The 22,038-nt window shown below is 37.5% G+C and overlaps 1 protein-coding gene across 3 annotated transcripts in view; it reads left to right on the top strand.

Moving 5' to 3' along the window:
* Positions 1-22,038, top strand: part of OGDHL (oxoglutarate dehydrogenase L) — a 49,237-nt gene that overhangs the window by 9,393 nt on the left and 17,806 nt on the right. For all 3 annotated transcript variants that reach the window (XM_039554072.1, XM_039554071.1, XM_020583878.2), the window contains exons 3-15: positions 1,968-2,147; positions 5,336-5,438; positions 8,709-8,824; positions 10,520-10,674; positions 13,288-13,434; positions 14,020-14,110; positions 14,606-14,785; positions 15,167-15,295; positions 15,674-15,853; positions 16,122-16,274; positions 17,599-17,701; positions 18,299-18,427; positions 20,422-20,572. In XM_039554072.1, coding sequence (XP_039410006.1) covers positions 1,968-2,147; positions 5,336-5,438; positions 8,709-8,824; positions 10,520-10,674; positions 13,288-13,434; positions 14,020-14,110; positions 14,606-14,785; positions 15,167-15,295; positions 15,674-15,853; positions 16,122-16,274; positions 17,599-17,701; positions 18,299-18,427; positions 20,422-20,572 — 1,817 coding nt within the window. The remainder of the gene's footprint in view (positions 1-1,967; positions 2,148-5,335; positions 5,439-8,708; positions 8,825-10,519; positions 10,675-13,287; positions 13,435-14,019; positions 14,111-14,605; positions 14,786-15,166; positions 15,296-15,673; positions 15,854-16,121; positions 16,275-17,598; positions 17,702-18,298; positions 18,428-20,421; positions 20,573-22,038) is intronic.

Below are 22,038 nucleotides of genomic sequence, written 5' to 3'. Positions count from 1 at the left end.
GAAGAAACCTTAAGCAAAGCAAATTCTTTATTAAAACTTCGAATGTGAGAGATGTCATGGATCCAAATGTGTGTTTGGAGTTTCCTAATTTAATGTTAAAGACAATTAATAACTGAGTATTGCCCAAATAATTTCTCCAGTCTAAGTAACTTTAGTAGTTAAAAAAGGGATTATGATTGTTTTTCACTGTCAGGGGTCTGCAGACACTCAGGCTGAGTGCTTTGTAGGCATGGAATAACAATACTGTTCTTAGCACAGAGCAAGAAAGGTGTATAGAGAGAATCCCAGCTGAAATACAGTCACACTAGTAGGCTCTTGTAGACCACTTAGAGGATGTAAATTCAGGCTTCTAATCTGTGTGGCTGCCAAGATGTCAAGGTAAGAATAATATAGGAAATGGGCATGAATAAGAGAAGGGAGGAGGAATGAATTCTTCATAGTGGGTCTGGAACTGGCCACCACACATGATCTATCTGCCTTAATTTGTCAGGACATATAAAAGGCTATGTTTAGATAAGCTTGTGTAAGAGCAGGGTGATAAATTAAGTTTACTGTATTTGGTTCGATGCAGCTTTGTATGAATAAAGAAGTAAGAGGAGTGCATTAAAGCAATGTTTCTTGGCAATGTCCTCATGATAATGATGAGGTTCCCACCTCAGTGGTTCAGTGAATCCCCCCACTTCCACAACTTGAACTTGGAAGGTTGGGTGATGTTTAACTCCTTTATGCTGCCCCTCTCATGGTGTTTCTGAACACTTTAAAGCTTTTAGAAATTTCAGTATGAAGACTTTTTTTTAATGAAAACAGGATTTTGTAAATATTTTTCTGTCATGCCATGTTTGTATTACATAATTTTGATTGTTTGGTGAGTTCTGTAATGCATATGTTAAGTAATCTTTTTAGAAGAGTTGCTTTGGACTACTTTTTCACTTTTCTGGCACTTGGTTCTTTGAAATGTAATTGAAATCTGCACTTGCAGCCTCACAGAAATTTATCTCTTTCAGTTCTTCTATTCCAGTCAGAAAATTATGAAAGTTTTTAAATAGCTTACTTTTTGTTTTCTGAAAGTAGCCAACTGAGAGAAGTGTTTTACACAGATTTCTGTGTAAATCTACATTTCTTTATTGAGTCTAAGTGTCTCAGATATTTTATCCCATTCTGCTGCTCTCTGTTAGCATTCATATATCTAAAACCATTGTAACCTGGCACAGTGACCACCTCATCAGAATGGAAACAGTTCAGGAAAACAACATTTGGGCATTTGTGAGTGAAGTAGCTTGTGTAAAAGCACAGAAGGAAATAAAATAAACTTTTGTTTGTTGTGATTCAGTTTCTGAGATAAGTACTTTTATAAAATTATGACTTGCACTTGAAACCAGGCCCATCATTTCTTTCATAGTAAGGTAACCTAAGATGGTGAGGGAAGGATTTTAGAATCGAAGTCTCTCAAAAAAAACCCCTTTAATTGCTTTTAAAGTTTCTTCAAGAAAAGCTCTTAAGGACTGATTCTGATTTAGTGTAATCAGTGAGTGTCTTGAAGTACCATAAATTCTATAAGTATCATTAAACGAATGGATTCATTTAGTTTATTAAGGTTCTTTGTTTTATAGGCTTGGTAGCTCTTTACCAGCAAGATATTATCATAGCCATTGTTAGCTGCCTGAACAGCACAATTAAAAAGAGCTGTGTGAATGGATAATGTATGAAGATGCTTTACAGTCCTGTGTGCTGGAGAGTTTTCTGCTGAACAAGCTCAGTGTAAGAAGTGAGAGGAAAAGTGTTCTGTGTAAATAAACACACAGTTGCTATCGAGATTGGGACATATCAGTGCTCTTTTTTTTGCTGTCTATTAGTGGTGTTTTAAGGCACTGTAATCCAGTGAGGTTCTATTTGCAGCTTGAAAGAGCCGCTTTGGTTTAGACTTTCATTTGAGGTACTAAATTTTTCTCCTCTGTACACGTGTCCAGTCCTGGGATGTGTTTTTCCGAAGTGCTAATGCTGGCCAAATGCGTGATCCCCATCTACCAGCTCAGCTGGAAGGAAAGGCATCATTTCTGCAGAGCCACGGCCTGGCCCCGACACCGGGGAAAGCTGAAAAGGTTGTTGAGGACCACCTTGCTGTGCAGTCATTGATAAGAGCATACCAAGTAAGTGTACTCTGGGGTGGGTGTAAGAAGGCCTCTCCTTTGCAAACAACCTTCTTCCTTTTTATGTTCACGTTTGGTTTCTTGTCTTAACCATTGTTTTGCTTCTAATCCAAAATGCCTTGAGCTAGACAGCTTTTCCTTTCCAGCACAGTGTCTAAACATGGAAGTGTTACATTCAGACTGGGGTGATCCCCTGGTTTAGCACACTCATAATTCACACTACCCACAGACCTGATGTTGGTCATCTGACTTAGCCTGGAAGGACTTTTGTGGAAATAGTGGTTTGTGAAAGTCTGCCTTCACTTCTGGGAATGTTTGTATTACAGTTTTAAATGTTACAGTCTTTCTTTAGGAAAGAACGAAATGTACTTGCCTTCTCATACATCTAAGGTGAATTTTGAGGTTCCTGATTTGAGCAGGATTATAGGGAAAAAAAAGAGAGAGGAAAAATGATGAATTAACCAGAAACTGAATTTTGGGAGGCTGACAGTACTGAGTTTGGGTTAGCTTTGATGGATTTCTTTTAGAGAGCTGTTCATCCAAATTGACTTTGTTTCACACTCTGATTTTTAACCCTTTTATTAAACTAAGAGATTAAGTCTTAATTTCATTATTTTTCCTCTAAAAGAAGAAGTAATTTGGAAATAGGACAGTGGGTTTTGTTAGATGTTTTCCAAATGAAAAACAAGTTGAAATATTTTTTTTTAGACTTGTATCTAGTATCTTAATTTCAATTAAAAGCTTAAAAATTATGTAAAAACCCCCCCCAAAATAACCAACCCATAAAACTAGATCTGTATTTAACAAATATTCCACAAGTGTTTTTTAAATGAGTAACTTCCCAAGAAGTTTCCTACGGTTTGGTTTGAGCAGATCTGTTCCTCCTTGCCCTAAGTATTTTAAATTCTGTTTGGTGTCATGAGAGAAATAGAAGAGGAACTTCTTAAAAGACCTTTTTTTTGTACACATCGCATTGTCACCATTGAGTTGGAGGGCTGTTGTAAAAGAGTGAAAATGTTTGTGAATATAAAGAATATGTGAAATTTGCTTAGAAATAGATATGTAGAAAAGAACCACTTTTGCAGTAAAAATTTGGTGAAGTATTAGAGAAAATTGGAGAATGTTAGGCTGCTTTAAGACAATTTACTTGAAAATAGTTCAGGGGTTGCCATTTTGCTCCCTGTATTTGTCAAGTGATGGAACAGAAATGTCTGTATAAATGGCAGGCACCCATGTGTCTGCAACAAACAGTCGCAGAGGATTGCCTAAGGCAACTATCTGCTTTTTAAAAGGTATTTAGTATCCTCTAAATTCAGTGTTGAAGTGCTATGGTAATTTGTGACCTTCCTTTGCCTGATAATGAAATGAAATGGAGAAGGATACAGAATTTTCATTTCTCAAACCTGTCAGTGTTTTATGGTTTTTGTGGTAAACTGCTTTGTGGTCTGTTGAGCTGGTCTTCTGAGAAGGCAGTTAATCTATTGCTTGTTCTAACAGAGAGCCCTGGGCACATTGAAAGAAGGATTTTCAGTGAGTTCTGTGTGCTTAGCAAAAGCGAGGCCAGAGGAATCAAGGTCTAGTTTCTGGCAGTCTGTACTTGCATTTAATCAAAGTTATGGAAATTGATGAAAATTTGTTATGTATGTGTTTTCAAAAGGTTGATCTCTGACTTCTGCAGATGTTACTGTTTTCTGTATTCAGTGAAAGTAATAGAATTGATTGAAAAATAGCTTGATATTGAGGAAAATATGTCTTTTAGTTAAAGACTAAACTGCTCCTGGAATAATATGGCACAGCATTGACTGATCTGCCATTCTGGGTTTTGGCATTCTTGCTGATCTTCTTCCTCTTCCTGTTAATACTGAAGAGCAGATGTAACTTAGGGAGGTGAATTCTTTCCTGTTGATTATGTTTGAGACAGAATTGTTTGCTTTGTTCCAGTCAGATAAACTTAGTGCTGCTGTAAACAGTCAGATGGCACAGATGTTGCTGTGGGCATCATTTGGCCTGTCAGAGTTTCATTACTGATGATTCATGAGATGCAAAGAATCACAGAAATCAGGCTGAGTTTACAGGGCTGGTAGTTACAAAAAAGATGCTGTGTTTCTGGTTTCTTATGACTGGAAACCATTTTGTTATAAACTCTCCTGCAAATATACAATAATTGAACAGTGTTTTTACAGGTCCCTTCTTGATGAACCACACTCTAATCATATTCTATTACTGTGTGATGCTGTTAATACTGCACTTTATAATTTCTAGGTTTTTTTCAGGGACAATTAAGATACTAGTAGTATGAATGAAATTCTACCCAAGGGGTGCAAATTTGTTATTAAAAAGAAAAATTATAAGGAGAAATTAGTAATATATTCATCTATACAAAGCTTTTAATGAGTTAATTTGCTATGTAAAAGTCACACATAAGAGGCATATTAAAATTGTTTTATATTTGTGGCTCTGTTGGATCAATTAGTTATTTCTTCTGTAGCAATGTTCTATGATAATGCACTAGTTTGTAGCCACTTGTGCCATGCATTAACACCAGTCACACTGATCACTGAAAGCTGGCTAAATTTCCCACTCAATTTGTGCTCTTCAGTGTCTTGAATATCAATTCTGTCATAGATCAAATTTCTGAAATTTCATGAGTGAAAGTAGATGCTGTCAGATGCTATCTGATGTGGAGCAGAGCTTAGGAAGAGTGATCCCTTCATTGCCAATATAAACTACTTCAGCACCAATCTTTTTTAAGTCAGCAATGCTGTATTTTAATGTACTTCAGGTGCAGAAGAGAGGATTCAGGCAAAAATATAAAATGACTGAATTGGCAGAGGGTAGGTTCTATAGGCTCATCATAATTTCTTAATTTTACCCAGAGACTGAAAATGTACTCTATAGTAACCTTCTTCACTTTAACTCCAGTGTAATCCCAGTTAAATTGTGTGTCAGACATAATAAAGATTATGTTGTAGTGTGTGAGGTATATATGGATTCAGTGATATAATGCTTGTTTTTTGTTCTTATGGGAATACTTGGGGAATATGTAGCCCTGTCATCACATTAATGGTGTTTGCTTGTTCAACTTAATGGCTGATATATATCCTATGGAGAGATGTCACTGACTTTTTCCGTTTATCTGACTTTTGTTAGTGTGATTTCATTTTGCTCTTACTTTCCTCCTTTTTCAGATCCGTGGCCATCATGTGGCTCAGCTAGATCCCCTTGGAATTCTGGATGCAGATTTGGATTCGTTTATTCCATCTGACCTTATTACCACAATTGATAAACTTGGTGTGTAAGCTGTGTGCCTTCTTATTTGCAATGCTCATTTGTGTATCATTGGGCTGAGGTGATTTAATAGGACATTTCACAGATTCATGGAAAGTCTTGGGTTGGAAGAGACCTTAAAGATCACCTAGTTCCAACTCCCCTCTATAGGCAGGGTTGCCACATTTCAGGGAAGTTTCTATCTTTTCTGCTTGCTGGTGTCATGATATAGTACTTTTGAGCATCTGTAAGGAGGCTAAAATTTCAGGACAATGGAATTTCTACTCTGAGATCACAGGTGAGGTTCCTTTGAATTCATCACCTGATCAATGATGATTATAAACACTCTATAAACCCCCTAAACGTTTTATTTTGGAACCAAAACAGAAATTAATACTAATCAATACATTGGGCCAAGATTCTGATAATCTAAATTACTCTTATAGCATTACAGTTCATACTTGTTTGAACTGGGGACATCTGAAGGCTAGTCAATAGAGAAGCCAAGCAATAAAGCAAGCACTGGACAGAGGAACTCAGGCAAATTTCATACCAAATTTGGATTCTAATGTCTGATACTTATTCCTTCTGCAATCTTGAAGAAGACTGTTTGAAGTTATCAGAAAAAAATTAAAAGCGTAGAATTCTTTACCTGTGGATATAATCCAATGGTGATTATGTCTTCTATTATAAACTTCAGTTTACTGCTGTAAGAGTGTAGTGCACTAGGGTCTGCTTTTGCAAAGGTTGTTCTTATTGTTGGAAGGGCTCGTGTCTGAGAAATTGCACTGATCAATTTCTTTGCCTCTCTCTACTTGAATAAAAAAAACACCTGATTGATTTTTCTCTGCTCTTCAATCTACCTGGTTCGTTTAAAATATGGTTTTCTACTTGATGAAGACACTGAATCAATTTTTCTTTGATGTGTAGGGAAGCTTTTTCAATCAGACATAAAACATAGTGCAGGAAGTAAATAATACACATTCTGCTTAATTTTTCTGTAAGCATATCTATTGCCTCTGCTGCTCTGTTTTCTATTTCTGGTGTAGGGAAAGAAACAGTTCTGATCATATAAAGGAATTGGGTGCTTAAGACTAAATAAAGAGATGCTTACACAGATTGGGTCTTCTCTCTGAAGTTTGTCAGCTTTAATTAAGGAAAAACACCTACTAGAAAATACATGAGACATTTATTGAGCAAATATAATTAATTTGGAGCATGGGTGACTGCTAGCACATCAGTACATATTCCTTTAAACTCTACAGATAGTTTAGTACAGGGTGTTGTGACTGGTCAGAAGGCATCTACTGAAGCCCTCATGCCCATAGGAAAAATATGCCAGACGTCTGAATGAGATGGGGGGATGTGTTTGAGAGTGTAACCCTGGAGATTTCAGTTCTTTAGGGAAAACAAAATTTATAACCCAGTCTTGGCACAGCAAAAATAGAGGAAGATCTCAAATGCCTATCCTTGAATGTTCCAGGCAGGAAACTTACGAAAGGTCTTTGGCAGGACAGAAAGTATTTTAATGTTTGATTTTTCTGTGCATTTCCTTTGTCCCATCTTCTGGTTTCTTTTTGAGAAATCTTGTGGTAGGAAATTTCTTCTGAGAGTTGCCTCTGTAAATGCAGTTAGTTAGAGATGCACCTACTGCCTGAGTCACACTGTAGAATTGCTTTTGGGATTTCAATAAGGTTGTATCCCTTTAAACACGAGGTGATGCTTCAGTAAATATGTGGTGCTGTGGCACAAAGCACAGATGTTCTGTGTGTGCCCGAATCGCTCCTGTACGTGTTCTGGTTTATGCATGAGAGGACATCAGGAGCCTTTGAAGTCTGAGGGAGAGTCAGCAAAAGCAAAGAAATAAATGCACTGCTTTGTTTCAAATGACACTAAGGCTCTGTCATCCCCTGTGTCACTCTCCCCTCCTGCTGGGAAAAAACAGGTTACAGTGCCAAAAAGGAGAAGTAGTGGTACCTATGCTTTTTTTTGGCCACTCCAGGTTTGAAATTTTAATATAGTATTATAATTTTTATTGAAACCAAAATCTACATTTTAAAATATATTATTTCTAAAACACAAAACGTGTTACTTACTGACAGTGCTGTATAGTAGAAGTGGTGGCAATGCAGTCCCGTGGCCTGACTTCAACTCTTAGGTGCTGTTATTATTTCATCTTTAAATTGCTGCTTTGCTTTTATCTTCAGAAAAATCACTTAACATTTAAGCACTTTATTGATTTAAGACTTATGTGCATGCTGTCATACCAGTATTAAAGCGGATGTCTGCAGCTTATCTGGAAACAAGATAAAGAGTTCAAAGTTAAAAATAGAGAAGCTGTTTTTAATTTTTCAAATACTTTTACATGTGTAGGCACATATGTAGTTTTAATGTATATATAAGGTTCTATAATGACTGTGTGTAATGTGTACTATAAATGTTGTATATTTCCTTCTTCCAGCTATAAGAAACTGTTTTTCCTTCCTTCATTTGACAGGTCTAGGTTAAACTTATATCGTACAAGGCCTTTAACTTGCATTGATACCAGTCTTTCAGTCTTGTCTGTTGTATATTTTGGCTTTTGAAACTGCATAATAGTTAGGTTAAATATTTTCTTAAATAATATTCTCAGCCAGAACAAGTTGAGGTATGTCCAAATCAAGATGGGTCAATGTGGTTAAACAAGTTTTAGATGATGGGGGTGTGGAAATCTATGTGTTTTATAAGGGGTCACTGCCTGGGAACTAGAGCTCTACAGGCTATTTCAAACAAATTTTCCTAAAAAGAGAGGGTGAATAGAAATGCCTTGAAAATTCTCCAGAGTGCTTGTTCAGCATTTTATTGAACCTGTTGTGCATTTTCTCTATCTATTAATGTAATATGCTTCCAACCAACTGGTTCTGTCTGTGAGAAGGGATTCTTTTTGTGTTTGTTGCTCGTGATAGAATAGGTTGTTAAATAAAACAGTGAGCTGCAAGAAGTGTGGAAAATTGATGACATGTCTTAATATGCTAAAATATAAGAAAGGCTTGGATGATTCTAATTTCAATTGTTTCATCTGAGCATTTAAGAAAGAATCCAACAATGACTAATTAAAATATTCGCTTTAAAATCCAGATTAAAGTCAATTTTACTAATGGATACCTTCAAAATATTCACACTTTCAATTTTTAATCTGGTACCTTCTTTCTTAATATTGCTTTATTAAATATGATTTCCATGGTTTAAAAAACAATGCTGGTTTCCTTTTTGTCTTCTGTTCTACTTTGCAAATCAATAATGTACCTGTTGTAGGATTTTATGGTTTGCATGAATCAGATTTGGACAAAGTCTTTCAGCTGCCAACAACCACCTTCATAGGAGGAAACGAGAACAGTCTTTCTTTACGAGAGATCATCAAACGCCTGGAGGTCAGTGGGACATTTTTTCATTTGTGATTTTTTTCATTCAGACCAAAGTGAACTTTATCCAGGTGTCAGTCACAAAACCTTCTTATCATTTGCCAGTTATTAATAGAGCATGTAAAGGATTCCAACAACATTAAAAATAACCTTTGTACTAATTCTAGAGGTAGCAGCACCATTGGTGCAATTAGCTGGATACTGGAAATGCCTAGATTAAGGATAACAGGTGAATGTGGTAGAATACTAATGCCAGCCCTCATTCTGGAAAAAACTGATATTGTTTAAAAGGAGGAGAGCCTTTAGAAATTGTCTTCTAAGTGTTGTACCACAGATAAAACACCTGTGTACACCGTGCTCAGGATGTTCAGGGGTTGCTTTCAGATCCCCATCTCTAGTGAGACCTTTACTTGAGGAAAAATACGAAGGCTGGGTACCAAATTCAAGCCCAGCTGTAGCTTGTAGACAATGATGGTCTTTGTTTTCCAGTCTTTTTTCCAGAGTTTCATTATCTGACAGGTGACATGGTTGATGCCATAGGAAGTCATCAAAGCTAAAATAATTCAAAGGAAAACTAATTTGAAGGAATAAATATCATTAGAGGCGAGCTCCAAATAGCAAAGCAGCAAGTAGGAATGGTAATGAATTTATAGACTGCTGAGTGAGTCATTGCTGGATATTCCCAGTTGTTTGACTTTTATGTTGGCTTAGCTGAGGCATGGTAAATTGTTAAACCACATTATCTCTGCTGTGCATTTGAGCTCGATATTTGATTGGGGTTTTTTTTTTTTGTTTTTGTACTTCTGGCTTATCTGTGTAGCAATTTTCAAGAGATAATCTTTAAAATTGTAATGTGCAAATAAAAGGACAAAATCAGTAACAAAATCTAAAAGCCTTGAGCAACTGATTTGTGTTAAGGAGAGAGAACCCTCTGCTTTCCTCTTCATTCTAGAGCTTTGGTTTTTATTTTTTTTAAATCGAGGTTAACATTCAATGCTTTCTTAAACGCAGTGGAGAGCGCACACTATGCTGAGAGTAGTTTTGTCTCAAACTCACAGTAGGTCTTACTTCTGTTGACTTGTATTGTGGACGTATTTTTCCTAATGAAACGCTCTTTTTTAAGGTAAGAAATAGAAAATTAAAAAAATTAACAAGGAGATAAAATTTCTGTTGTGTCTCTGCATTTCTTCCTGTCCTTTCTCTGCTCTCAGCTGCTTGGATTCTTTTTCGCATTTCCAGGTTTCTGAAACTTGACAGTTATCAGATAATTTGCATTAGACTGTCTTTATTGCTTGATTTAAGGTGACATTTAAATAAGATGTGATAAAAGACACAAATTTTGATAAATCACTTGAAATCTTTGCTGGTGCATTTGAAGAAGAGTGTGCTATGCCTGTAAGAACAGCACTGAGTGAGTTGAAATGTGCCAGGCTGGTTTACTGGCCTACTTTGGGTGTACCACCAAATGAGAATCTTTCAGTTTTAAGATTTTGAAATGTTACTTTGTAGAGAAAGTTTTTTGGTACAAAACTAGATTCAGTAAAATAATTTATTCACTTATAGAATTACTTTGGGGAAGGTACTGTGGAAGAGGAAGACAAGGTAGCTTTCAGGAGAGTAACAGAATATAATTTTAAAAATACATTAGTTTCTTTGTGGCCCACTAGCTCCTAAAGCTTCTCTGTTGGTGTTTTCAATTGCTAGTATACCTACTGCCAACACATTGGCCTGGAGTATATGTTCATCAATGATGTGGAGCAGTGCCAGTGGATCCGTCAGAAGTTTGAGACGCCGGGAGTTATGAAGTTCACAAACGAGGAAAAAAGGACTTTGCTGGCGAGGCTGGTGCGCTCCATGAGGTATGCTGGGCTGGGGCTGGGGCACTGCTCTGTGATCTGGAGCTGCTCACATGGGGGAGAACAGTCTCACTGAAATCTGGAGTCCAGGTGGGTGTAGTTAACCTGGCTGCCGCAGCAAAGGAAGGTGTGTGCTGTGAGGAGGCTGTCAGGGTCTGTGTTGCCACTTAGTATTCTGTTATCTTAAAAGGCCTTTAGTGGCATGCTTGGCAATGTTTTCATTGGCTTGAGGAGGTAAACTGGGAAAAAGTTGTTTCAACACACTAGTAATCTACATTTGTGTTAAAGATTCAGTCAATAGGTGTCAGAACAATGTTGGTGTCTGATTTCAAGTCCTGTTCTGGCCCTTTTCATTTTGAGATGTGCCAAGATGTGCTGTACTGTTTCATGACCTGGCAGCAGCAGTTTTAGCCTCTGCAATATATGACAGCACATTTGGAAACAGCTTATTGACTGCTCTCATTGTGGCTATCTGTGTGGAACTACTGTGATCCCAGACTGAATTATCCTCTTACCCCTGGAACAAGGCTTCTCAGACACGAGATTTATTTCAGTCCCTACAACCTGAAACAGTGTGTATGTCCTTTGTTAAACACAAGAGTCAGAGATTTATAAAGGCATGCTTTTTGGTTAAGAGTCTATTTTCAAAGACCTAAAAATGAAGTGCTCATTAGAGGTGACAAAAGATATTTTTGCCAGGTGTTTTGTTTGCCAGTGTTACAGTGTCTCATTAAAGTTTCATTTAAACAGAAACAAAAATGTCACTTAATGGGCAAGTGAATATTACATTTGAGTAAGTTTGTTTAACAGGCCCTCAGTATGAACTGTGTTCATTTATCCTAAGACAAGAATTTGTGCTTTTATTCCTGCCTAAGCTGTGGAAAAATCTGGAGTTTCTTGTAGCATGTGGGAGCCTAATGTTCATCTTTTGCCAAATGAATTGTCTGCTGAAAAGGGAAGAAAAAAGTTTTACAAAAATTTCTATCCAGCTATTTTTAGAGTGCTTTTTGTTTTATTGTTTGAAAATGACCTAGGAAAGAAGTCTGGTTTTGTGGAAAACTGGTTGTTCTTGAGATTTGTGGCTTTGTAAAGCAGGTTTTCATTGTTTTGCTCAAGAACGCTATTTTCAAAAATGGTCATTCCAAGTACTACAGATTTCAGGTACTTGAAACTGAATTTTAAAGTTGGATTTCTCCTCCCTTGTGGTTTTCACTGAGAGGTTATTGAACAAAGGGTAATTTTTAACTCCTCCTTATGTAAAATACTCATTGTGTATTTTTGAGCTACTTTGTAACACGTTAGTAAACATGTTAGACCCTGATGTGGAGCCTGATCTGGGCAGGATCAAGCATTTCCAGGTTATCCCTTCTGAGAGCAACCAGCTTTCATCAGATGTATTCCTCACTGGATACTGAATGCATGCAGTGACAGGGGCTGAGCCTTTGTGACTCACAGTGGCATGTGGGGGACTGGCAAGGTGTGACTGTGCAGTGCTGTAGCTCTGCACACTTAGTGGCAGTTTGCCTCAAGGAATGAACTAGCTGCTTGTCCAGTACTGGCTTAACTTTCTGCTGCAAAGAGGAGGAAATTGGCACTGGTTTCATTCACCCTGTGGGACCTGCTGTTCACATGGGATGCCACTTTCCCTTTATATAAAAACTGGCATAGCCCCACAGACTCCCCTGGGGAATTCTGGCAGAATAGCTCAGCTGAGGGTCTGGCTTGTTGCTTAGATGGCTGGATTGTAAGGTATTGATGGGTGAGCTAGGAGAGACTTTTGGCAACAATTCATATCACTGCTTTTAGGACTTCAGTCTAAAGAGGTAAATGTCAGCGTTCTAAGTGAAGAATAAGCTGAGTATTAATGGATTATGGCAGTGTTATGAGTGGAGGCACTGCACAGATGATGTAACCAATACAGTTACTTTCATGAATCAGATGTATTTTCTTTGCCTTTTGTATCTCCAAGCTTTACAATGTATAATCCTTTCAGTGTTTGTTAAAAGGTACTTCTAACCACTCACATTGCCTCTGGCCCAAATGCATTAAAGAATAAAAGAGCTTAGAGCTGTCAGGGATTGACATCATTCTGCTGCTGAAGCTGAGGCAGGGATACCAGTGTCCTGGTTCTTGGCCCATTCCCAACTGTTACATCACACAGTCTGAGGAGCCTTGCTATTGAATGAGACCTATGGAATAGGTGTGCTTTCTACTCTGGGTTTTTTACAAGTATTAGAAAATACAGGTTCTGTGTTATATTCTTCAATTCATAGAAGAGTCTTCTTTGCTGTGACTCTGCCTATCCAGTGGTCAGTGTCTGTGTACATGAGAACAGAGTTTAACTTAGGAAGTGAATTTTGTCTGAGGTGGGGACTCTTAATTGTTTCAAAGTCCCAGTAAATACTTTTCAGATGGGGGAGAAAGAAGACTGAATTCTCTCCTGTGTTTCCCTTCCCATGTGTGACTTAATTCCAGAAGCCTAAAAACTTGTATTCACAGATGTTTTAAAACAGTTTAATATAATTTTATTTGCTATAAGATGGTAGACAATAAGTATTTGCTACACTACCTTAGTACAAATAATTTCTCTTGGTTTTTTGTTTCTTTTTGGCAAAGATTTGAGGACTTCCTTGCTCGCAAGTGGTCTTCCGAAAAGAGATTTGGTTTGGAAGGATGTGAAGTAATGATTCCTGCACTTAAGACCATCATTGATAAATCCAGTGAAATGGGAATTGAATATGTTATAATGGGAATGCCTCATAGGTAATGCCAATGGAAACACCCCAACAAATGGGCTTTCTGTGTTAAGACAAGTTCTGTGTTCTAGAATTTTACTTACAAGGTTGATATTAGAGAAGCTGAGGTAGCAAGAGTCAATCATAGGAAGTAATGGGAACACAGAACTGTAACAATTGCCTGTGAGCAAGATGCTACAGGCTTCACAGGTAAATGGTAGAGAAAGTCTCCTCAGTGTACTTTGAAGCTGCAAGCAAATGTGGCAGCAGCCGTGGTATCTCTGCCATTGCATAGAGTCTAGAACTGGGAAAGGTGAGGTAGTTTTGAACTTACTTTTGCAGTCTGCCTTAATTAATTTTTAATGTGATTTTGTATAAAAATTGCTAGATAGCTACAAAATTTACTTGGATAACTAGGTGTTCTAAAATGTCTGAGGGAATGTGTTGGAGGAACTTTGTAATGGGAAAAAGGGTTGAATCAAGGGTTTCAGGCTCAAAAATTTGAAGAGAACATTTGCAAATTTCTGACAGGGTTTGCAGATTTTGTAAGTTTTATACTGTTGACTCTGTTAGTACTATTTTTGAGACATAACCCTGTTTGGAATTTTCTTAGAGGTCGGCTGAATGTATTGGCTAATGTAATCCGAAAAGAGCTGGAGCAGATCTTCTGTCAGTTTGATCCCAAACTTGAAGCAGCTGATGAGGTAAGATGCTTTTTCAACAGATCTGCATAGAGAGGTCAACATTCAAGAGTTGCTTTGGTCACAGTTACTATGAAAACAGCATTATCAGCTGCATTGACTTCTTTTCTAGTTTGAGGAACATGATTCGGTGAAATTTCTTAATAAATTCAAAAATTACGTTATACTTCTAACATGCAGAAGGTCTCTCAGGAGTGACTGTAGATAAATAAGTTCCATTTGACAGAGTTCCTAATCTCTAAGCATCTCTTTTTGTTTTGTGTAAATGAACAGTATTTATATGCTGTAAGTATTTATCTAACATTTGATGACAACAGTAAGATAATAGAATAGGAACAGCATCCCAGTTTGAAATTATGGTATCAAACCCATAGTGCTCACTGATGGTCAGGTAACCAGATGCATTTTTCAGGCTGAAGGATGAATTTTAGGCTTAGTGAATCAGATGGAGCAGGTCTGAATGACATCCCTGAATCATGATTACATCTTTCATATTAGGGATCCGGGGATGTGAAATATCATCTGGGAATGTACCATGAGAGGATCAACCGAGTAACAAACAAGAAAATCACTCTGTCCCTGATGGCTAACCCTTCTCACTTGGAAGCAGTTGATCCTGTTGTGCAAGGGAAAACAAAAGCTGAGCAGTTTTATCGAGGGGATACGGCAGGGAAAAAGGTAAAGATTGCTTAATATAGTAACTTTTAATGGTAGTTTTTCATGGTATTTCCAGTAAAAATAGTTTGCCAGTAGTTTCATATCTCAGAATCTTTCTCTTTTCCTCCTTCACAAAAGGGGTATATCACCTGTTGAACTAGGTAAGGTTTCTGACATGGTACCTCAAAGGTAACTTCAGGAAGTAGGCTTAAAGCTTTATTTTATTTGCAAACTGAGCAAAGACAGCAGAATGCTGAGAAATTTATGGTTTATTAAAAAATTACTGTTTTATTTTATAAGCACTGCAGAAATATGGAGACAAGAAATCCTGCTGAGAAGCTTAAATTGCAGTTTTCTTTTCTAATGTATGTGTGGATATGTGTGTATAATTCTCCCTCTTAGGTTATGTCCATATTATTACATGGGGATGCTGCCTTTGCAGGACAAGGAGTGGTTTATGAGACATTTCATCTTAGTGACCTCCCATCCTACACCACAAATGGCACTATTCATGTTGTGGTCAACAACCAGGTAACAAGTAGAGCCTTTTCCAATCAACTTCTCTGCTGAATATTTCCTCATCTATCTCTTTTTACTGTTGGTTATTAACTGGGTTACTTGTCTCCTCTGGTCATTAGAATGGTTGGGATGTTTCTGCAAGTGATCCTAGTATCTAACAACTCTTGAGTGGATAATATTTTATCACTTACATGTGTTCCTTTCAATTTGTAATACTTAATTGGATTAGGCTTGCTTTGGTTTTTAAGGAAGCAAAAAGAAGCTAGCTAGCCAAAATGAAAAGCTGATGCTGTTGCTGTGCGAATGGCTATTAAATGCAGACATTGTTCAAAATAGAGTAGAGGGAAGTGGTCCCCAAATTATTTTAATAGAAGTTTCTGGAATTTTTAGATTGGCTTCACCACAGACCCCCGTATGGCCCGTTCATCCCCATATCCCACTGATGTTGCTCGTGTGGTCAATGCTCCCATTTTCCATGTGAATGCTGATGACCCTGAAGCAGTGATGTACGTGTGCAGCGTAGCTGCGGAGTGGCGAAACACTTTCAATAAAGATGTGGTCGTTGACTTGGTAAGTCTTGGTTTTCTTAACTTTTCATTCTGTGCATTATGTACTTCTCTTATTTTTTAGCAGCTTGGAAGGTCCTGTCAAGAAAATGTATTTGATTTTAAAGGCGTTTAGTTTCTTCGTTTTAAAAAACCAAGCAACTAACAGACCCGCAAGAAACCATAAATGTTTTTTATGCAATAAACCACTTAAAATCTCTGTAAAATTTTGAAATGGAAATACTCCATTTTACATTTTTCCTTATCAACAACAGCAGTGTTTCCCTTTGTAGGTTTGTTACCGTAGGAGAGGGCACAATGAAATGGATGAGCCCATGTTCACCCAGCCTCTGATGTACAAGCAGATCCATAAGCAGGTGCCGGTGCTGAAGAAGTATGCTGACAAACTGATTGCAGATGGAACTGTGACACTGCAGGAGTTTGAGGTACACGCCAGCAGAGTTAAAGTAACCTAAGGAGTTGCAGGGACAAAGATAGATAGATACAACTGTCACTGTATGTTGCCTGCTTGAAACTTCCTTACTGTGATAAGTCTTCACCCTTTGACAATTTGTGTTTCAATTTGGCTTGGATTTTTATGTAAAATACTATTGTTGTAACAAAAGGACTGGAAGTGTTCTGAAGTAATTAATATGTATTGCACATAAAAAATTGCTTCAGTTCTGAGGGTAAAGGTGATTAAATGAGAACACTGGAAAATAGAGGCATTTGTCAGCTGTTCTTCATCTCTAGAACCTTGATTCAGCAACAAGACCGTATTTGAACACTCCCGTTGATAGCTTCATCTTGCTAATGTTGGCAGGCTTGTGTCCAGCAGTGATGCAATAGAACCAATTTAACTTTCTTATTTTCTTGAAAGAATTCAACCAAGTTCAGAGATCATTTGAAGTATTCCAGAAAGATGAGGTGTAGAGCCTGGTGTCTGTATTAAACTGGTTAGGTCTTCACTTTAGTTTTTTTGAGAATGGGTGTTTAGAGTGCACATGAAACAAAGGACCTTCTGAGAAGGTGTAGTGACATGATATTGCAGATCAATAAAAAAGCAGTTTGTGTAGGTGCATTCTGTTGTCTGTAAAAATGATCATACCTCATGCAGAAGTAGCTTTCCTGAATTATTTATTATAAGAGTGTGCCCGTAGAGGCACTAGATCTAGGATCCTGGATGGATATTTGGCTGTACAGACAGACTTCAACATTGCTGTTAATTCTTTTAAAGATTAGCTAGCTCAGTAATGTGAGTGTGTGGCTCTGCAATGAAACACAGGTGTTGCAGAGGCATTCTGCTTCTACAGAATATGGCAATCTATCTGTTGCCATTGAGAGGTGTGGCCAGCAGATTCTTTGTGAGACTCTCTCAGACAGACTAATTTTTTTGAAATTTCTTTTCCAAACTTTAGTGGCTTTTGTAGCCAGGAGTATGAGAGCTGGATGGTTTTGATCATAGAAGTATGACTGTAAATCATATTTGGTATTTCACTTCTGTCTCATTCTAGAGCAATGCTTGCAGCTTCAGCTCTTGGTACACTCCTCTGTAACACCTCTCCAATGAACGAAATGATTTATGTAGAGTAATGTGTGTAAGCATGTTTCTAAAAGGCAGTTTGATCCTAGATAAAATTAATTCTATTTATTTGAGTTATTGTGACTAAATTTTCTCAGGGAATTAAATATCCTGCTGAATGAGAGGTGTCATCTGTAAGATATAAGGGTGTTATGTTTATCCATTTTAAAAACCTCCTTGTTCTACAGGAAGAAATTGCAAAGTATGATAGAATATGTGAAGAAGCATATACTAGATCTAAGGATAATAAGATCCTTCACATCAAGCACTGGCTTGATTCACCTTGGCCTGGTAAGGAGTGTCCTTTCACTTACCCTAGTGTTATCCAAGTGTGCTTTTATTTTGAGTCCAAAATTTAGGATTTAAATAGATTTTATCAGACAGCGTTCCTTTAAAATGGAATATATGACCTATGATTTGCCCCTGTTAATAGTAAATATAGCATTCTGCCAGATCAACTTGATATAAGTGCTTGTATTAAAAAACATGCAGAGTAGGGTGTGACTTTGAAAAAGCAATTTTTCCAGTTTAGCAGAGAAGTGGTTTTCCTGTACTGTTAACTGTCTGTGCTGTCAGGAAGAAGGAGTATGTCTCATGTTATTTATTTTTTGAGGGATTGAGGTGCCATAGGCCTTTTATTGGCTGCTTCTGCCCACATAGTTGGACTTCACAGGGAGTGAAAGCAGAAACAAAATAGATTATTGTGTGCCTGTAAGATCAGCTTCTGTTGTCATGCAGACAATCAAAATTTTTGTTTCCCAGCAAAAGGGGAAGAACTAGGCTTAGTCTGCTGCTTAGAATGTCACTTGAGTTGTTAAATAAGTTGTAGATAATATACATATCTCCTAAACAGTCCTTTGAACATCTAATCAAATCTTTTCCTTCCAGGCTTCTTTAACATGGATGGAGAACCCAAGAGCATGTCTTGCCCTCCGACGGGCATTTCGGAGGAGCTGCTGACTCACATTGGCAACGTTGCTAGTTCAGTGCCAGTTGAAGATTTCAAAATACACTCAGGTCAGCTGAAGGCTTTGTGTCTCCTACTGGCTTTGTGTCTTGCTTCATTTCTGTATTTCTGCGCAGAAATTATTCTTGGGCCTTTTCTCAAAGAAGAAAATGCCTGTGACTTTTTTTACTTTTACTCTTCCACTCTATGGGTGAGGAGAATGTGACATTTAAGTTCCTCTTACTTGTTCTCAGCATAATATTCTTTCAGTATCACATCACTTTTGTTCAATACCTAATTAAAATACATTTTTCTCTGAGGGAGGTAAAAGTCTCCTTGCAACCTTAAGAATGAAAGGAGTTATTACCTTCAAGTCCTTGCATTTTTTTTTCCAAAAAATCTTGGCTTTTGTTCTGAAAAGATTCAGTTCTCACTTTGGCATCTGTTACATTAAGTGCCTGTCTCACTGGGGAGCCCTAACACTGTGTCAGAGTTCTGATATAGTTTTACTTCCTGGTCAGGATGAAATCTAGCAACTGTTGGGAGCACTAACCTGCTCATTCTATGGGGAAATGTGGAGACCCTTTGTTGAGGGATCTTTTTTCTTTTGTTGACTTGTAGGGTACGTACTAAAGGAATAAAGAGCTTTGTTCTCTTTAAAATCTCTAGCTAATCCTCTGAGAGTCATCCATAAAGGAATAAAGTTTGTCTTCTGTAAATATTCTATGTGTTTGTGTTCCTTTGGGAAATGAAACACAAGTAATGATGGTAGGGCATTCCCAGTTCTCAATCGCAGGCTTGTTGAGCAGATACAATTAATGGATAAATTTAAAACTCTTCTACACATTTGTGCACTTTGTTGTGACACTGATAAATTAAGAATTATAGTCACCCAATAAAATTTAGTATTAGACATTCTAATTAAAAAGGTAAATTGGTCTCTCGTTAATAAGTTGATTAACCATTGACACTGGGGAACACTTGCCAGTATATAAGGTAGACTTATGGTTCAAAACAATTATGGTATGTTAGATTCTTTTATGCAGTTTAAAAGGCCATGAGAGAGAATTTGTGGAGAAATAGAAGGGGAGAGAAATAGAAATTTAAAGTACTTTGTCCTTTCACGAGAGTGAAACAGCTTAATATCATATAGTCTTGCAACAAACAATGGGAGGATTATTTTGTTTTATTAAATGTTTAGTGCATTCTAAAGGGAAAATTTTTCAATACTTTTTTCTTTACTTAAAATGTGGCAATTTCAATGAGAGTTTTATGTGGAAAGAAGGTGGCTGGTTTTCTGTAAAATTGTGGGAAGTAAGGAAAGAGAAATACGGGAAAATAACATATGGGACATCTTACCGAAATCATCAGTGCAGATGTGAAAATAAGATGGTGTCAAGTGACAGTGAATGCAGGAGACACCTGGCCTCAAAGCACCTGTGTGCAGCTGTGAAGTTTTGTTCCCTTTGAAAGTTACAGTGTTGTGATTTGTGTTTTGGCTCACAAGTTTATAAAATCTTCACTGAAAAAAATCAGCTTTTGGTTACCAACTGAAAACCATTGGCAGCTGCTACAGTTTTTCTATTTATATGATATTTGTAGTATTGATCAGTCCAGCCTGTTTCACTGTATAACATCTCCAGAAGTTCAATAAGACAAATGCCAAGAAAAAATGAGAAAAGGAAGGAAGAAAAAAAATCAGAAACCCATCTGCTGATATTTTCAGTCTCTTATAAAACAGTACTTGGTGTTGTAGATGTGAAAATAAATCTTGAGGAAGAAGAATTTCACCATGGGTCTTTTTAATTGTCCTCAGTAGTTTCTGACCCAGTAAACCTTACTTTCCTCTTCAAAAACAAGGTATGAACATTACACAACTGTTTGCTCAGGAAGCAAGTTGCTTTGTTTTGCCAGCAGTTCAGTTCTAGAAAACAAAACAATTTGTAGATTGGATTTGGTATCTGTGCTTAGCTTAGCCCATGAGGAAGGAGAATGGTGAATGTAATGTGAACATAGAATTTCTCTGAAGTAGATCCATTTGTTTCTGATCTTTATGCCAATGTAGGACTCTCCCGGATTTTGAAAGCCCGCTCGGAAATGACCAAGAACAGGGTTGTTGACTGGGCCTTAGCAGAATACATGGCTTTTGGCTCTGTTCTCAAAGAAGGGATCCATGTCCGACTAAGTGGGCAGGATGTGGAGAGAGGTACTTTCAGGTGAGTACTGAGATAACTGTTAAATGCTGTTAAAAGTATTTAAGTCCCACACTTAAAGAAACAACTTTAAACAGTTTGTTAAAAAATACGGTCTTCTGCAGGGAGGGGGAAGTTGGGGCTGTTCAGCATTAATCTGAATGTTACAGGTTCTAGCAGTCAATAATAATTAAATTTCCTGTGTATCTGTAAGCAGCATTTTAAAGTATAATATTTAAGGCAGAACAAAGATTTTTAGACACTTTCCACCTTTGCTTGCTGAAAAGCAGAAATGGCATCTTTGCTCCTGCTTTCTAACAAAAAGTACAGTTGCATTCCATCTAATTGCTGAGAAGTAAGAGAGGGTACTTGCTGCAGCAGATCCTGAGTCTTTTAAATACCATTCCAGTGGTGGCTGCTTGGAACTTGTATACCCTGTGAACAAACAAGTTGCCAGTTGTCGAGGCTTTTTAAAGTGAAATAACATCCTTTGTACTGAGACTTTTAATGCCTATGGAGCAGGTATGAAAGCAGGATCTCATCACTTGGTAAAATATATACAGTTTGCTGCCTTACCTGATTCTCTGTGGAGTAAAATGTTAATGATGTATTTAATTGAAACCTTTGATGTGATGCCAGTTCCTGGGGTGAATGCTGCACTGTGCTTCATTGTGAATGCTTCCAGAAGAGAGAAATAAATCTTGGTGCCTGTCTTCTCTGGTATAGTATTGGCTAGAATTTGGGAAGAACTGTATATACTGTGTTGCCATAATAAAACAACATGATGGGGTGCTTTCACTATTTTGGGGCTTCTGAAGTGCTGTCTAGAAAATAGTTCTTTCTTTCAATATTCCACGTGATGGCTTGTTTTCTTCCTGTTTCAGTCCTCAACACTATCAATAGATAGATGCTACACAAAGCTGCAGACAGAAGCACCAGACCCCTTCTCCTTTTGGAGACAAACTGTTGAGAGAATGGAGGGAAGGGGGGCAGACTTGATTCTGTACTGGTTTGATGTCAGTAAGTCTGACAATTGCACATGTGAAACCTCCATCTATGCTCATCTTAATCACCTTCTGCTAGGGAAACACAAAACTTTTTTGCTCAAAACGCTTAACATCTAGCTAAGCTTTCTGTCTTTGAATGATAAAATCAAAATTACAGTGGCAAAAATGATTCCTGCCAAACAGCTGCCTGGTATGTGAATTTCCCCCTTTCTCTCTACTTTCCTCTCTGTGCTCCTCTTCAAAGGTTCTGTCTTTTTCTGGCTTTACATTGTTGAGTTCTAGATGAATTTCAGAGCCCTTTTGCTAGTGTTTATTATAGCAAAGGGAAGTGCAAAAAGATTCAGACTTCAGTGTTGGCAGCTCTACAACACACAGTATTGTTACCAGTACAATAGCTGTCCTTATGTTAGCAGTTGTAAAGTTGGACATATTGCTGTGATTCACTCAGTCTGCTCAGAGAGTTAATGGATTGCAGTAATTACT

This window comes from Corvus cornix, chromosome 6 (genome assembly GCF_000738735.6).
Source record: "Corvus cornix cornix isolate S_Up_H32 chromosome 6, ASM73873v5, whole genome shotgun sequence".
In the NCBI taxonomy this organism is placed as follows: domain Eukaryota; kingdom Metazoa; phylum Chordata; class Aves; order Passeriformes; family Corvidae; genus Corvus; species Corvus cornix.
Note: the sequence above shows the minus strand (reverse complement) of the source record. Positions and strands in the feature narration are given on the sequence as shown.